Here is a 17876-nt window from a genome sequence, read left to right on the forward strand (position 1 = left end):
CACATGACAGCCCGCTTGGAGTTTGCCAAAAGGCACCCAAAAGACTCAGACCATGAGAAACAAGATTCTCTGGTCTAATGAAACCAAGATTGAACTCTTTGGCCTGAATGCCAAGCAGAGGAAACCTGGCACCATCCATACGGTGAAGCACGGGGGTGGCAGCATCATGCTGTTGGGATGTTTTTCAGCAGCAGGGACTGTACAGCAGTACAGCAAGATCCTTGATGAAAACCTGTTCCAGAGCGCTCAGGGCTACAGACTGGGGTGAAGTTTCCAATAGGACAACGACCCTAAGCCCACAGCCAAGACAACGCAGGAGTGGCTTTGGGGCACGTCTGTGAATGTCCTTAAGTGGCCCAGCCAGACCCCGGACTTGTACCTGGTCAAACATGTCTGGAGAGACCTGAAAATAGCTGTGCAGCGGCGCTCCCCATCCAACCTGACAGAGCTTGAGAGGATCTGCAGAGAAGAATGGGAGAAACTCCCCAAATACAGGTTTGACACGATTGTAGCGTCATACCCAAGAAGACTTGAGGTTGTAATCGCTCCCAAAGGTACTGAGTAAAGGATCTGAATAATGACATAAATGTCATTTTTCATTTTTTTTCTTCATTTTTTTGTTTTTGCAGACATTTCTAAAAACCTGTTTTCACTTTGCCATTCTGGGGTGTTGTGTGTAGATTGATGATAATTTGTTTTACATTTAATCCATTCGAAAATAAATCTAAATGTGGAAAAGGTCAAGGGGCAGACTCTATAATACTCCATTGATCCTTAAATATCTAAGCACCAAATTGGGATTACGATATTTTTTTTTTACCTTTCTGTCTTCGCTTCCAGATTTGACCTCACTCTTTTTAATCTTGGGAGGCCATTTTAATTGCTCGCTTAGTCCTACTTTGGATTGTTCCTCCAACAAACATTAGGACACCTTCTAGGTCTGCTAAAGTTATCCAAACTTTTCTTGAAGAGTTTGACGTTACAGACCCATGACCAAATAAATTTTCTTCCATGTCCATCACACTGATACCCGCGTTGATTCATTCTTCATAGACTACAGACTTCTCCCCTCTGTATGCTCATACAATTCCATTGTCATATCTGATCATGCCCCTCTGACTTTAGAGCTATCAGTTGGTGGTGGGACTGAGCTTTGTGTACCTTGGCATTTTAATACGTGTTTGCTGTCTGATGAAAGTTTTGTCAACTTTCTGACTGCTCAGATTTGTTTTTATAGTTACCAACGACACCCCCGACGTTTCACCATTTGTTCTGTGGGAGACATTTAAGGCCTACATTACAGTTCAAATGATGTCATATACTCGTTTTGAAAGAAACAATTGGAAAAAGAGGCTCTTAGACAATACTTACGCAACCTCATTGCCAAATTGAGGAACTGCTGATTAAGTTGCGACATACTCACTATGAGTATTGTGACAAGGCAAGTAAATTGCTTTCTCATCAACTTGGCCATGCTTCCTCTGCTCAACAAATTTCTCAAATTCAAAAACCTACAGGTGCAGCAATAGATCCCCAGCTAATAAATAATCAGTTTAAGGACTTCTATGCCTCTGTATACACTTCAGAACAGTCAGCTGACCCCTCGGCTCTTGATACATTTTTTATACTCTAACTGTCCCAACCATAGGTTCCTCCAATTGAAGCTTGGAGACTGAATCAATCACCAAGAGATTTAAGATGCGGCACGTGCAATGCAAGGTGGTAAATGTCCTGGACCAGATGGTACCCAATCTAATTTTACAAGAGGTTTCTGATAAATTTGCCCCGCTCTTGATTAGTATGTTTATTGAATCCTTTGAATAAGTCTCTCTCCCTCAATCCTTGACACAGGCCGCCACTTCAATGATATTGAAAAATAATAAATACCCTCTCTCCTGTGGGTCCTATCGCCCAATCTCATTGCTCAATGTGGATGTGAAGCTCTTAGCTAAACTATTAGCTATGCTTTTGTAGTTGGTTTTACCATCTATTATTTCCTCTGACCAGAAAGGTTTTTATAAAAAATAGACATTATTTCTCAAATATCAGAAGACTTTTTAATGTTTTGTATAAACTCCCCGAGATTCTAATCTCTCTAAATGCTGAGAAGGCTTTTGATAGAGTGGAGTGGGGATACCTTTTTTATACTCAAGAAAAATGTGGCTTTGGCAAAAAAAATTCATTGCTTGGATCAAGTTACTATACACTTCTCCACTTGCATCTGTCAGAATGAATAACCCCCACTTTCCTTTCTTCAGAGGCACTAGACTGGCGTGTCCAATGTCTCCCTTGCTTTTTGCTTTTCCCATCTAGCCCCTCGCTATTGCATGTTCAGAGGTGACATCGAATAAAGGGTCCCACTTTATGCTGTTGACTTGTTATTCTATCTGAAATCCAGATGTATCCTTACCCAGTATGCTATCTGTTCATAATGCATTTGGCCATGTCTCTGGTTACAAATTCAATCTGAATAAGAGCGAGCTCGTAACTACCCATTACACACATTGCCTTTTCAGAGTAGTTCTAGACAAATGCACATACTAATTCGTACATGTCACGGACAAATTCTAAAATTTGCGTAAAAAATATTATCTCCGACTTAATCTGGAATAAAAAATTATCCATGGATCAGCAAGGTGTTCCTGCAATGGCCTAAACCGGTAGGGAGCATAATTTCCAGGTCTATTATTGGGCTGCCAATTTCCATGTAATTCAGTAGGGGATTCCCCACTCTTCCTGTGGTTCTCACACTGATGCATTTTTTCCCACCATCCCTAACAGTAAAAGGTATTATTCCCAATTGACACCCTTTTTTCTAAGAGACAGTGAGCAGTATAGCGCATTATGTTCAGTGCCCAGTGACCCTGTGACAGGTTGGGACTGCACGTTGTATCAGCCTCAGCTATGTTGCAGTAGAGCCACTTATCAGCAGTACATTACATTATTGTCCATTAGTTAGAAGAAAGTATATGCTAAGTCTTGTTGGCTTTATCCTTTCTTCTCTCTGGGTGATTTTTGGAGGACTTTTTTTGACTTTTTATTCCCTTCTGGCTTGCTCCCTTTCTGGGAGTTCTTTGAACACCTATAGCTCAGCTCTGATTTGACTCTAGCAGGACAATACGTGAATCTTAAATGTCTCTGCTCAACCAAGGTACCCCTGGCATAAGCAGTGACCCAGTGTAGTCCACTGTTTCACTCCTTCATCCCTCTGGGGTTGTGGAGGCAGCTGAAGAGGGAGAATCGCTTGGCGGCTCTATCCGTATGAATATGAATGGCGAGCTCAGCTTCTCAGCAGCACACTCACACAACTCACACAGTCTTGGGTCGCATGAAACAGCTCTACAGTGTCAGTGGGAGAATAAACCCTCAGCTGCATCAGCTTGCTGTCTTCACACATAGAAAGAGAAAGCGAGAGAGACAGTAGAGTTTGAAGCGGCGAGTGGCTATTATCACCAGTCTAAAAAGAGTCATGTTGAAGTCTGGGAATTGTGCTGTCAAATCTTTACCTTAATGGTCATTTGAACACCACCATTTCCGACCGCCACAGCCTTTTCTATGCCAAGATGAAACCTTAGTCGTAAAGGAGGGAAGGAAAAAAAAGGGACCTAGAATTTGTCAGTGGTGGTAGAAGAGGTGTGTGTGCTTTTGTGTGTGTTTAATGTTTAGTGTGTTGTGTGTCTGTTTAAACACGTCTAGCTAGGGTTCAGTCAATGGAGCCAAAGCCCTATAAGAGGCAGCCCGTGTACCAGCAGGACTTGGTTACAGCCACCTACTTAATAATTGAGCTTTGTTGGCCTACTAATTAATTCGCTCAATAATTCAGTGTGCAGGACATGAGACTTATGGTACCGCCTAGTGTGGTCTCAATAAAATTATACATAGCCTATACTACAGTATATGATAGGCCTAGGCTATACAAATACCATGCTTAGAGAACCACAGGGCAAAGTTATATTTCTAAGAAAATGTTCTTCCAAAGTTTTTTGCGCTGCTGTGGTGGTGTATATAAATCTAGGCTACGCTGCATTACACACTGCAAAGCATAGGCTTTCCCAATCATGAGCCCTGGCCTGCCCTGCTCTTGCTGATGTAAACCCTTTTGCTCTCCTAACCAATGACTGACTGTGTTGTGTACAGTGGCCCTTTACAAGGCGAGTCAAAAGCTTCTTCCGGAAAAACATTTTATTTGTCCTAAAAATTCAATATCTGTGCCTACTGATGTCCTGTTCAGTTTGAGAGAGAGAGTGCGAAGATGAAAAGGAGGACTGGAGGTAAGCTTGCTACTGCTATAATTTTGATTAATAAAAACAATGTTTCGCTGCCCATAATGAAGCTATTTATCAGAGTTGTGGACCTCCCAATAAGCCATATTTGAGTAATTTACATAACTTACATTACTATTAAGCAGCAGAGATGGACAGCGCATGGGTGCTGCATGGGTGCTGAAAGGAGGCTAATTAGAGAAGGCCTAATTCATTTAAACAGTCTTAATTTTAATTAGACTTTAGGCTACTAACAACAAGAGGGCTTTGTGTTGGACCGTGTTTCTTCCTATTCAAGTAATGAGGTCGGCCTACCTGTTTTACAGACTCAATTATAGTCTACTATCTGTAGATTTGGTCAGCCAATTCCTTCAGTCACCATGCACTCCTTAAATATCTCTATGATAGTTACTTAGAATTAAATCATAATTAAACTAAAAATGCCTTAGTCATTTTTAGAAACACGAGTTTGGCCAGTCTTAGGTTTGAGGATCAACCGGTGAGTTATGCATGCCTAGTTTGTTAATTTACCTGAGCAGATGCTCTTACTGTATATTCACATGCTCTAACCACAGTCACCACATCTATTTTGTAACAACAATATCATCTTTTCACCCCTACCCTTGTCCGCGGTGGTGTGCGACTCCACAAACTTCTGGCTACCTTGCCATGTAATACTTACAAAATGAAGAACAGTTTCTAAAACGGCAAATGTTCTGGTCTGTCTTAGGAGTGAGCGTAAATTGTAGGCATGTTTTCTCCTATCCACTTTATGTTGTAATTATTATGTTGGGTATAGGGAAGGGTCACTTAGTTTTTCTTCAAGTGTTCAGGGAGAGTTGGGTAAAAATATATTTTACTGAAGTCTAACAGCCATGGATCACCTCCCTTAGAGAAGCAGGCCTGTGATTAATATGGTAGGAATGGCCCTGGTGTGGTTACTGTGGTCTTGAATGTAAATGTCCATCTTTCTAGCCCTTATGCTAACACGTAGACTAGCATTTGCCACAGAAGCCCTAGCATTAACTATCTTCAAATTTTGCTCTGACACTACCGCCTAGCAAACCTCTATCAATGCCCTTGCATTAAATATCTTCTCATTTAGCTCTGACGCTACCATTTAGCATCCACCAGAGGCCCATGCAGCAAAATATATTTTATTTTGGCGCTAACACATAACATCTGCCACGGAAGCCCAGGCAGCTGTAGTCATACAGTATATCAGCGCATAGACAGAGGAGAGGGGGAGTGAGCGACCTGGCTGAGGGGAGGTTAGTCACTCTGCTGCGCCGAAATCTTATTGACTGAGTGTGAGGTCTATAATGAGCCCAGGGTTAACCCTTTCAACCTCCGGGGCTCTGAGCTCTTAAAAGAGGCTTTAACATCCCTTTGATGCCACTGCGTGTCTTCTTCAAGCTCGTGGGTGACGGTGGGTTAAAAGAGGGCTGGCGCTAACAGTTATTTTTAAGCGGCTGAGGAGATATGGGCAGGCAGAGATGGAGGACAGTGGTGTGACGGGCGCTAGCCGCGAAGGCTCATCTCTGAGGTCACAGGGTGAGGAGTCAGACACTAACACTTAGTGAGATAAAGAGAGACTAGGTCACTACTGTAACAAAAGGTGGGCTTAATGAATCTACGTTGAAGTTGACGATTGAATCATTGGGCATAACCGTTGGTGTTATTTTTAAGGCCTCATACCTGGAGGAGAAAATTAGGCTGAATATTGTTCTTTATAGAATGGACACATCGTTGCATGGTGCGTGCGTGCATATTAGTTGTGTGTGTGTGTGTATGTGTGTGTGCCCACTATGAAAGCTCAGGAAACAGATGTTTATAGGTTCATACTAGAGCATGCTTTACTAACCGTAGGATTTTCTAGCCCACTATAATATCATTTTTCCAAGGAGATGAAAATGCCTGACGTGCATTTTGTAGTAGCTAATCGTTTTTATTGTTAAATTTTTATGATGTGGGGTGTTAGGGTCAATTCTAACCAGCCTGAGCAAGAACTTACTTCCTGAGAGCGAGAGAGAGAGAGAGAATTTCAATCGAGTCTGATTGAACTGAAAGGAAAAGAGGGATGCAAGTGAAAAGGGGAAAATACACTGACAGAGTGAGAGTGACAGAGTCATCAGCTGCATTTCCACATCCTTTGGCCTGATTGGCTGTGGGTGAGTGACCCGGTTGGAAGCTCTCTGGCCTCTGTGCCTGTTCTTTCTGCTGGCTCGGCTTTATAAGCCCCCACTGTGTTTCGCAGAAGGCCCCACAACGAGCATCCATGGACAAACACTGTTCTTATCCGCCCTACACACAGCCAGACCCAAGGACAGTGGGAAAGTGTCATACAGGTACACACATGGAAACACATATCTATTTCCCTATTCACAACTTTTCCCTTACCCCTCTGTGGCCCCGAACATCGGGACTTCATAGAAAACCATAATCTCTGTGCCTAGTGCTATGTGAGGGATTTCTTGTTTGAAAGAATTATGGGTTTCGTTGCCTTGTACGGTGCCTTGTTGCTCCTGTACTCCCTGTACACTAATGACTGTGAGGCCACTCAGGCCTCCAACATCATCATTAAATATGCAGACGACACGACGGTGGCATGATCGCCGATTGCGACGAGACAGCCTACAGGGAAGAGGTTAGAGCCCTGGCACAGTCGCAGGAAAACAGCCTCTCTCCTTCAAAGTCAGCAAATCTATAGAAAAAGAGCACACCGCTATTGTCATCAATGGGGCTGCAGTCGAGAGGTCAAAATCTTCATGTTCCTCGGTGTACACTTCAGAGGATCTGACATGGTCCAATCACACCACCATCGCGCCTGAAGAAATGCGGGATGGGCCCTTGGATCCTCAAGAAGTTCTACAGTTGCACAATCGAGAACATCTTAATATCAAATTCAAATATTGACTGGCTGCATCACTGCCTGGTTTGGCAACTGCACCATCCTCAACCGGGAGGTCCTACGGAGGGTGGTGTGGATGGTGCAATACATCACCGAGGGAGAGCTCCCTGTACTCCAGGACATCTACACCAAGCGATCTCTGAGGAAGTCCCAAAAGATCGCCAAGGACTTCATCCACCCGAGCCATGGACTTACTGTTCACTAGTGGTGTAACAGACCGTAGTTGATCTGTGATCCGCACGAATCACGGTTCGGTGCGCATGTGAACCGCGGATCAATTGCAGAGTTTAACCATCGGTGTGAAATACAGTTCTACTGCCGCTGTTACTTTTCAAAGTAGTAATTCCCTAAATCTCGATGAAGAGTTGCAGTGAAAAGATAAAGACAAGAATGATGCGTGCTGCGTTTTACTCTGAAGCCTGAAGGTTGATTTGATTGCTTTGAAAAAGCAGTTGTGTGTACAGTTCACGTGAACGGGGCATGTTGAATCCCAACCAATCAATCTTGGATGCTCGCGTTGCAAAAAGCAAAGAAGAAAAAAGAGCAGTGACAGACATGGCTGGTGCAAGGAGCTGAAGAACTGGAAGAGCCTCCCGCTTCATTTAAGTCTCATGTATGGGAGCATTTTGGCTTCTCTGTCAAATATGATGACGGAAGAAGGGGGGTGGACAACACCATTACGGTGTGTAGGCATTGTGCCACAAGTAAGCCGTAGGATTATGGAAATACATCGAGCATGGCCACACATTTAAAGTGTCATCACCCTGTTGTGTCAGTGACTGGAGCCAACTCACCCAAGAGACAACAACCTCTCACTGAAGCATTTAAGCAGCTCTTTGGTGCAGAATCAGACCTGGCTAAAGCCATCACCAAATCTACTGGGATCTTTATCGCTGCAGACATGAGGCAATACTATGTTGTTGAAAACAGAGTGTTTAAACATATGGTGAAAGTGCTTGAGCCACGCTATGAAATCCCCATGCGCACCCACTTCAGTATGAAAATCATGCCAAATCTTTATGAACTGGAAAATATCAAAATTGTTGACAATTTATCCAAGACATCCTCTGTTGCCCTCACCACAGACAGGTAGACCTCCAGGGCAATGGAAAGCTATGTGACTGCTCACTATACCACAGAGGAGTGGGAGATGTGAAGTCCGGTGCTACATACAAGCCCCCTCAATGAGTCACACAGGTACAAATCTTGCGCAGGTATTGCTGCAGCGTGGAAGCTAGAGAGGCCCAATAGCAATATCCCAACCACCACAGATAATACCAAGAAGTAAATGCAGTGATAGAAACTGGACTGGGCCCACAGATGGCTTGCATTGCCCGTGATATATGTAACATCCCGAAGGGGAATCTCAGTGAACCAGATGTACCTCCTCCTTGGGAGGATCAGGAAGGTGGTTTCCTTTTTCCACCGAAGCACAACAGCTGCTCATGTGCTTAAGACCAAGCAAGAAATGCTACAGCGACCGACCCACAAGCTCATACACAATGTCACAACAAGATGGAACTCCACTTATGACATGATGGAGCGCTATCTTGAGCAGCAGGCAGCTGTATACTCTGCACTGACAGACAAGACCCTGAAAGAAATAAAGACGTCGTCACCTCGTCTGATGATGATGTGAAAGTGGCAGAGGAGGTCCTCCAGGTGCTCAAACCCCTCAAAACGGTTACAACCCTATAGAGCACTGAACCTGCTCTGTCTGTGTCCATAATCCTACCTCTGAAAACAAGGACTCTACAATCCATGGCCCCAAGTGAGGAAGACAACACCATCACTAGAGATGAAAAGGCTGCCATTAGAGAGGACCTGAACCCCAGATACCCCCATAATGTACAGGGCTACCTTCATAGATCTACTGCACTGGATCCAAGGTTCTCAACACTGAGATTGTGGCCACTGAAGAGGTAAAAAATGTTTAAAAAATAAGAGTGAATTGCTTAAATAATAAATATACTGCAGTCTACTCTTAGTTTTGCTATTAGAAAAATAATTTTGGGATTTGGAATAATAATGGCTTTTATTAAATATTATTACCACAATTATAGTTCTATGAAACATGAAAATAAATAATTAGTAAGTTTAATAGATCAAGTCTTTTTTCTGCAGGGTCAAGCCACAGAGCCGACAGGAGCATACTGAGGCATCTCCCCCACAAAATGAAGGAGCTTTTCGGGGAGACCTTTGCGAGCAAGAACACAGGCAAGATGAAGCCAACACCATCAAAGAAGAGGTGGCATCCTACAAGGCAACAAGTGGCATTCAAGTGGATGATGATCCACTGGCATGGTGGAAAAGCAATGAGTGTAAATACCCTCACATTGCCATGATGGCAAGACGCTACCTGGCTGTGCCTGGCACTTCAGTACCTAGCGAGTGGGTGTTCTCCACATAGTGACTGCAAAGAGGTCTACTCTCTCCCCAGACAATGTAGACATCCCCATCTTGAAAAATTATTTGAAGTTTCAAGCTCAGGTCTACTTTGATTTCTTTTTTCTTTTTTTTGATGATGTGGACACTTTTTTCATTCACTATTGTTCGAAGGAAGAAGGTATCATGCCTCATATTGTACTTTAATTTAACAATTGTGTATTGAATATTTTAAGATTTTATTTAAACATTGAAATGTTCGTTGCTTTAAGTAATAAATGGAAAGCAGAGTTATATATTTTTTAATTTATTTTTATTTCACCTTTATTTAACCAGATAGGCCAGTTTAGGAAAGTACTCATTTACAACTGCGACCTGGCCAAAGTAAAGCAAAGCAGTGCGACACAAACAACAGAGTTACACGTGATAAACAAAGGTACAGTCAATAACACAATAAAACAATCTATATACAGTGTGTGCAAATGAGGTAAGGCAATAAATAGGCCTAGTGGCGAAAAAAATTACAGTTTAGCAATTAAACACTGGAGTGATAGATGTGCAAGTAGAGATACTGTGGTGCAAAGGAGCAAAAAAATAAATAACAATATGAAGATGAGGTAGTTGGGTGGGCTATTTACAGATGGGCGGGCTATTTACAGATGGGCTGTGTACAGCTGCAGCGATCGGAAAGCTGATGCTTAAAGTTAGTGAGGGAGATATAAGTCTCCAGCTTCAGTGATTTTTGCAATTCGTTCCATATTTGTTTTTTGTTTTTTTGCTGATCCCAAAAATGATCCGTTCGCGATCCGAACCGTACGTTTTGTGATTTATTGCACCACTATCGGTAATAAATACAGTGTAACATTTGTTTGTAAATACCTGTTCTATTACTTCTTATTTTTGAATTGACTCTGTTGATTGTTGTTATTATTATTCAATAGATTAATTTACTGCATTGTTGAGGGAGCTAGCGCATAAGCATTTCGCTGCACTTTTTATACGTGCTGTAAACTGTGTATGTAGTGAATATATTTGATTTAAAGGCAGATAGAAGCTAGCTTTTCCAAGTAGATTAATTGTGGTTTTCCATGTTGTCTGTTCTACCAATCCCTGGAATTAGGTGTTCAGAATTGAGGATACACCACCTGACTCACACAGGCGAGGGAAAGGGAGTCATTAATGCAAAGTCGCCATTTTAGTCAAACAATTCTGAATTGAGATTGGCTTGCAAATAGTGTAAAGACCTTGTCAGAGAAGAGATAAAAAACAACTGACACACAAGTCTGTGAGGAAGATACTTTTTACGCAGGTTGAAGTTCATTGTCTTGAATCTTACCCTGAAGGCAGAACTGAGCGATTTCCCCTGGAGTATAACAATGCATAGATTTTTTTTGGTGCTTTTTGGTCATAATTTAAGGTTAGTGTTACAAATGCACGGAGACTTGTTGTGCAATTAAACTGAACGTCTTTACTTGAGATCAACATGTTAAAAACTCAGTCATCCAAAATAATGATTAAATTATGATCCTACATCTGTATGTTTCATTCATACAAGCGTTTCAAAGCCTGAAGAGAGAGATGCAAAACCAAGAAGCATTAACTCATTGACAGCTCAGTATTTTCTACCGGTGAGAAGCGTGTCCCTAAAGCATATCACTGACCGCTCATGCTTGTTGTAGAGACGTAGACAGATTTCATTTTCAAGCAACTGTATCCTCTCTCAGCTGGGTAATGCTCAGGAGGTCACACCGTAGCAAAATGGTTTACGGTAGTTTCTCCCCATTTTATTCTGTATTCTTTTGTTTGGTGCTTGAACACTGAACATGTCCCGGCTCTGACCTGAGTGAGCTCGTCCAATGCCTGGCTACTTATCTTACATACAGCCTTCTCTCCTCTCCACAGGGTGATGGACGGGGATAGATTGGCTTGGGAGGTTTAAGACTTTGCGAAGTGGAAAAGGTAGAATAAGCAGGGGTTGAGGGAGCGGCTAAATCGAAGGAGCTGTGTGTGTTATTAGAGGCACCCTCGTTAGCCTTATTTTCTTGTCTAATTCAGCATGACTGGCGAAGCTGGACTCATTTCAAACGGGACGTGAGTGAAAGCGATTCTCTGTGTGTGTTTGTGTTGAGTCTGTATGTGTCTCTCTCTCACTCATTCAATCGGTCTACTCTGTTTTATGTCCATGATCCTGTCCAAATGACTTCAGGTGTGTGTGTGTGTGTGTGTGTGTGTGTGTGTGTGTGTGTGTGTGTGTGTGTGTGTGTGTGTGTGTGTGTGTGTGTGTGTGTGTGTGTGTGTGTGTGTGTGTGTGTGTGTGTGTGTGTGTGTGTGTGTGTGTGTGTGTGTGTGTGTGTGTGTGTGTGTGTGTGTGTGTGTGTGTGTGTGTGTGTGTGTGTGTGTGCGTACGTGTGCGTACGTGTGTGTGTGTGTACGTGTGTGTGTTTGTTTTTCTGAGCCAGTGGCACAGTGACAACTAGAGAGAAACAAGTTGTTGGTTGTTTTCACTCAAGCAGAAAAGAAATACAAATATGTGTCCCATTGAGTCATACATTCTCTAAGGAAACTAAGAATTTGGCTGCCTGGCCTTTGCCAGGACACATTTGACCTAAATTGGAAGACAAATATTACATGACAAAAACACTGTCCTGATACTGTACATCTCTGTTGACTGCTATATTAATGAAAGCTATATTTGGCTATTATTCATGCCTATTGGAGTGAAAGTAATAGCTTTAGCATCCGAGCCGTATATTAGCCTGCCTAGCTTGGAAATGCCGCCGGGGGATACAAGAAGAGTACACACAGTATGTTAGTAAACGCTGTAATTAAATCTTAGATGATGACAGTCAATTTTATGGGAGCAAACTAAGATCTTATCTAAGTGAACAGAAAACAGAAGCTTTAGCTGAGTTTGTCCTCATTGGTGTATATCATGCTAGGCACTGTCAGTTTCGATTTAAAGTGGGTATAAATGTAAGGTTCTAATTATCCAAAGGGTACGATTGGGGCTCCGGAAATGGATGAAAGGCTGGAATGTTTTAGAAGGGTCTTGAGTATAATCACAAGATGGGTGCATATCTTTATCTTTATCAACGCTAATACTCAACTTAACCAGAAACCACTGATCCAAATGAATGAGCCCTGAGGATAATCTGTCCAAAAAGCTCATCTTTATAAAGAGCTATGTAAAGATTACTTGAGAAATTCAACATTCAATCATCACTCGTTTTAAACATACTGTACTGTAGCCAAGCGTCCATTTTCTTTACCTTTTATACCACATTTCAAAACAGATATTTCCAAAGATATCTTGGTTGATCATATCATTTTAAAATTCAACTAAACTAGCTAGCAAACTCACAATGCATTTGCCCAAAATGGCAAAAATATTAAATTTATTAAAATTAAATGCACATTAATTACAGTACAGTTGTAATCTGCCAGCAATACATATTCATTGCAGGACCCCTAATTCTCAAATGAAATCCTGAGGTGCAAACACTTCAATTTCTTCTCTGGCAATTTTTTCTAGCGTAAACAACATCCTCTTTGACTGTAGCGACTGTGAATGCATTCTAACTCCGCATTCTAACTCCCTATTCATTGCCCTTAGAAACATGCCTCTCAGTTCATTAAAACCTTATTGATGAAAGTGCTACACGGGAAACTCTATTTGATAAACAATGTCTCGACAGAGAGCCTAAAGAAACTCAGCTGCTGGAAAACTTCCCAATTATGTCTCACTGTCTACTAGCATTAGTGATGAAAAGCCCCCATTTTTACACTAACTCCTGTCCTATTTGCAGATGTGGGTGCAGGTTGTAGCAGCAGCTTCAACTGATAATGAAACTGTTGCTTATCTGCTGTGGGCAACTTATCAATAATGGATCAAATTGGTAGGCAACATTAATTAGAGGAGATGAAGGGCTTTGGCTTGTTTTTCTTGTCACTTTACGATGCCACGATGGTGGTTGTTTGACACTTTTGATATGGAAAGTGAAAAGTTATTTGTTATGTAGTGTCCATATTAGGACAGCCTCAATCTCAGTAGTGAGATTCGGGGTTTGGATTAGGAAGATTGGATTTATTGACGTAGAAATAAATGTTTGGGACATTTCAGAATGGACATACTGTGGTGTTTTTTTGGGGGGTGGGGATTTAAACCCAAGTCATCTGTCTAACAAAAGATCATTGACACCAACTCCCCTCTCATTTTAATGGAATAATTACCCATTCTTCTGCTCTGATTTTCCATTCAGTAAACAGGCAAGTCATTAACTGCCAATGAGTGTTTAGTCCTTGGCTTATGCAATTTTATAAATGACATTATAACCAGAAGCAAGCTTTTCATTTAATTGGAAAAAATATATCCATGCATGTATAATACAATAACTGTATTCCTTGCCACAGTAAACTGTCAAGTCAGCACAGCCTAGCTCAATCGATCCACGCTCAAAAACACTTAAACAATGGGTGTAATTGAAAAAACAGAGATAAAACACAAAAAAACTAAGAATTCCCTTTGAATCCTCTCATTGCAATTAAACCACGCATCTCAAAGAGTACATTTTAATTAGACCGAGTTTAGTCTTGCTTTCTCAATCCATGGCTTCTGGCTAGCATGAAGCCTAATGCGCTGGAAAATCATTATTTAGCGGGGATGAAATAAGGATGTGAGTATATGGCTTTATCGTGTTTACATATGCAACCCTTCTCTTCTCGTCGTGTCCTACAGGCAGCTGTTCGTTTGAAGAGCACTACAGCAGCTGTGGCTACAGTGTGGCCCTGGGGACCAATGGCTTTGCCTGGGAGCAAGTCAACACTTGGGAGAGGCCCACTATGGACGCGGCTGTTCCCACAGGTACACAACGGGGCTTCCTCCTCTCTCCTTCCTTTATTTTCCCCTATCTCCTCTCCTCACCCCTTCTTTTTGGATGTGTGTGTGCGCTTTCGTCAGCTCATCTTTCTTTCTTGTCCTCTCATGGACAATTATATCTGTATTTTGGCTCTCCTCCGCTTTCACTCCCTCTCTCTCTCACCATCTCTCTTTGTTTCTCTCTGACTGATCACCTATGGTAGGGATGTCAGTGTCAGCTCCCCAGCTCCGTGGGGTGCCTTCTAGTGTTACGCCACTGACATTAATCCAGTTAGCAGTTGAACACACTGCAACTATGTAACAGATGGCATCCTATTCCCTACTTAGTGCACTACTTTTTACCATAGCCCTAAGAGTCTTCCTCTGGACCCTGGTGAAAAAGTAGTGAACTATTTAGGCAATAGTGTGTCATTTGGGACACAGACTGCCAGTACTGTAGTAGAGGCTGTTATATTTGTCTACTGTGCTGACTGCTGAGCAAATTTTATTGAAGATCGCACAAAGGAGGCATATGGGGCAATTTTTTGCATTTGGTGCAAATTCAGGTCGTGTGAAAATCAGAAGCGCCGAGAACAACATGATCAAAGTCTTTTTTTTTTCGGCATGGCAAAACAGGGTACCTCTGTGGAAAAAAGGGCGGTATAAATAAATAAACAAACCCATATTCCTTCATATTTGTGTCATCAGGATAGGAGCGTCTAATCAAAGGCATCACTGCATGTGTTAATGTGGAGGTAGGTAGGTACATCATGTGTCTGCCCTTCTGTGTGTGTGTCACCCACAACAGCTGAAATGCAAGAGAGACAAGCATCTTCACTGATCGTGCATGGCATTTCATACAATGTACCGTTGAACAATGCTGGACACAGTAGGCTCTACAGAAAAAGTGAGTGGGAGCAGTGAGGCTCAGAGACTCAGGAGGGGCTCAGGTGATGAGGTTATTCCCATCAGTACAAACTGTCCTCCTTGTTACCAGGGCTCTTTCACCGCTTCATAAAGAGTGCCGTTCCGAGGGAATGGGTTGAGTTGTGTTTTTCTGTGTTTGTTTTCTTCTCCTTCCTTTAATAATGCTCATGTTTGGCGCCAGGATATTACCTGGGATAGGAGATCGTTAAGAAGAGGTTGAGCAGTTGCACAAAGTCTCTCAGACAGACCAAACTCCTTAGAATATTACTTGAAAGCCACAGATGACACGCTGAGTATGAAAGCCTTATCAGGTCTAAGCTCTTTTCAACTCGACTTTCCCACTACTACTCCACGGTTGAGGCATTTTATGGTCAGTTCTATTCTTGGAATAAAGGGGACCTGTCTACTTAAAGGTGTTCAGTCCTGGTGTCAAGACCAAGAAGCAATATTACTTTCTGTCACTGTGACTACTGAAAGTGTGTGGGCCGGTTTGCCGTATAGAGATTAAGCCTAGTCATAGACTCAAGAGCTTTCAAAGGAGGTCCTCCACAGAGAATAATTCTTAGTCCAAGACTAAGCCTAATCTTCCTAATCTGTGTCCTGGAAACAAGCCCTATGAGTGCAGATTAAAGTTTGGGACAGTTGATTACTAATGCTTGACTAGTATGTGATAGTTGTTGACTCCAGGGAACCAAGTAATGTTTTTGTACTCTGTATGCTGTTCCCATCATTGAGTCTTAATTTGACCTTTGTTGATATTTCACTCTTCAAACACTCCAAATGGCACTTTAAATTAGTGGCCGCGGTGGGATAAGTCTCTCGGGGCAATGGGCAAGGTTTCTTCTGTTTGAATGGCGGACTTTGTGTGCAATAGTGCTTCTCAAGAGAGGGGATATACTAATCACTGGCCATGGCTTTTGTTAGAGTCCATTAGGCTCTCACCGCTACACAGTAGCTACGCTTAGAGTCCTCGTTATACCTCTCTCGCTACAAAAGCAGTATCTAGTTTATAAGGTACAAGTAAATAACACTGTGACGTGACATGTTTTGTTGATTCGTTGCTGTTGTCAGAGATTGATTGCGGATAGGGAGTTTCGGAATTGTTGCGTTCTCCGCCCATTCGCACGACTCTCTGAAATCTGCTCCCACATCGATCTCCATTGTTACCTCTTCAAGTGGAGCTCTGTCTGAAAAAAAAATAATTCTGAACCAATCACCAGAAACATGGCTGTGGACCGTCATTTTGATGTGATGTGTTTACTCGACTGGGGGAAACTGTGTAGTTTGAAGCCTACGCCAAAGGACTCTGGGATTAGTAATGGACATTTGAATTATAGGTTGTCAACAGCCCAGTTGCATTAGTTTTCGTGTTATTGGTCTGTGTAAGTCTGATGAGGGTAAAGGGGTTAAATTACTCGTCTACTTGTTTTGTTCTTGGTGATGATTTGAGTGCTCTTGTATGACTTGCAGACTTGATTGTGTTTCTGATTTGAGCGTGGCAGGCGGGCGAGGGTTGGAAGTGGAGCGGGAGCCGCATTGATAAGAAATTGACAGGGAAAGGGGCCCCAGGCACGCTCTCTCTCTCCTCACATACATTGATCCTGTCAATGGAGGGAGAATTACTACTCACCATACTCACAGGACCTCTTAACCAGACAAGGTAACAATGCTGATTAGATAAGCAGGAAGGTTCACAACTCTTCCTTGCTTTTTTTAACAGTCACCCCCAGAATTCACCTGAGACATAATGGAGGCAGAGTTACGGCCAAAGGTAAAATTGAATGGGTTATTCATTATCACTGAAGTCGGGAAGCTGCACCAGTACCCGGCGGATACCGCAGATCCATGGGGCCTCACCCCAGCTGGATTGAGTGTCACTCTCCCTAATGAGCACATTATTATGAAGATAAATGGATTATCACCTCTTGAGTAAACCCTGAATAAATTAGAGTCTGCGAGGTAACTGTCATTGTGAGACAGTGTGCTGGGACAAGGAGATAAGAGAAGGATGTGTACCTACAGTCGGTTTCCTAGACAGAGCCCTGGGATAATCCCCCCCCCCCCCCCAGCCTCGTTTTTCTTTGAATGTCGGGTTTAGGTCACCTACATGAGACCGCTTGCAGTCAACGAACCCCTTATAGGGTTTATGTTTATTTGTCTGAGAGCAATAGCATTCTTTTTATTAGACACTCACTGTTGAGGGATAAAGCGAATGGAAATCATTTTATTTGGACACTCTGATTGATGACTTGACCTCTGCAAGCAAAAAGCCACAAACAAAAAGCCACAAATGTGGGTGCCCAGTTGCTGCTGTTTGGTTTTCTAATGAAAAAGAGGATTTATGAAGAAAATCTTAACCCAGGCCAGGTAAAATCCAAAAGCCATGTCTGTCGGTGTAAGGTTCTTTTAGTGGCAACAGGGAAATGTTCTGATACACATGCACACTTTCAAGCATGCGCATTGTGCACACACACATGCACGCACACAACCACACACACTTCCAGTCTGTGTGAACTCTCCTCCTCTCCCTACCAAG

At 42.5% G+C, this 17876-nt stretch overlaps 1 protein-coding gene across 1 annotated transcript in view; it reads left to right on the forward strand.

The window, feature by feature from the left end:
- Positions 1 to 17876, forward strand: part of LOC139370689 (protein tyrosine phosphatase receptor type T) — a 435744-nt gene that overhangs the window by 90814 nt on the left and 327054 nt on the right. The window contains exon 2 of the mRNA XM_071110314.1: positions 14294 to 14419. Coding sequence (XP_070966415.1) covers positions 14294 to 14419 — 126 coding nt within the window. The remainder of the gene's footprint in view (positions 1 to 14293; positions 14420 to 17876) is intronic.

This window comes from Oncorhynchus clarkii, chromosome 17, assembly GCF_045791955.1.
Source record: "Oncorhynchus clarkii lewisi isolate Uvic-CL-2024 chromosome 17, UVic_Ocla_1.0, whole genome shotgun sequence".
In the NCBI taxonomy this organism is placed as follows: domain Eukaryota; kingdom Metazoa; phylum Chordata; class Actinopteri; order Salmoniformes; family Salmonidae; genus Oncorhynchus; species Oncorhynchus clarkii.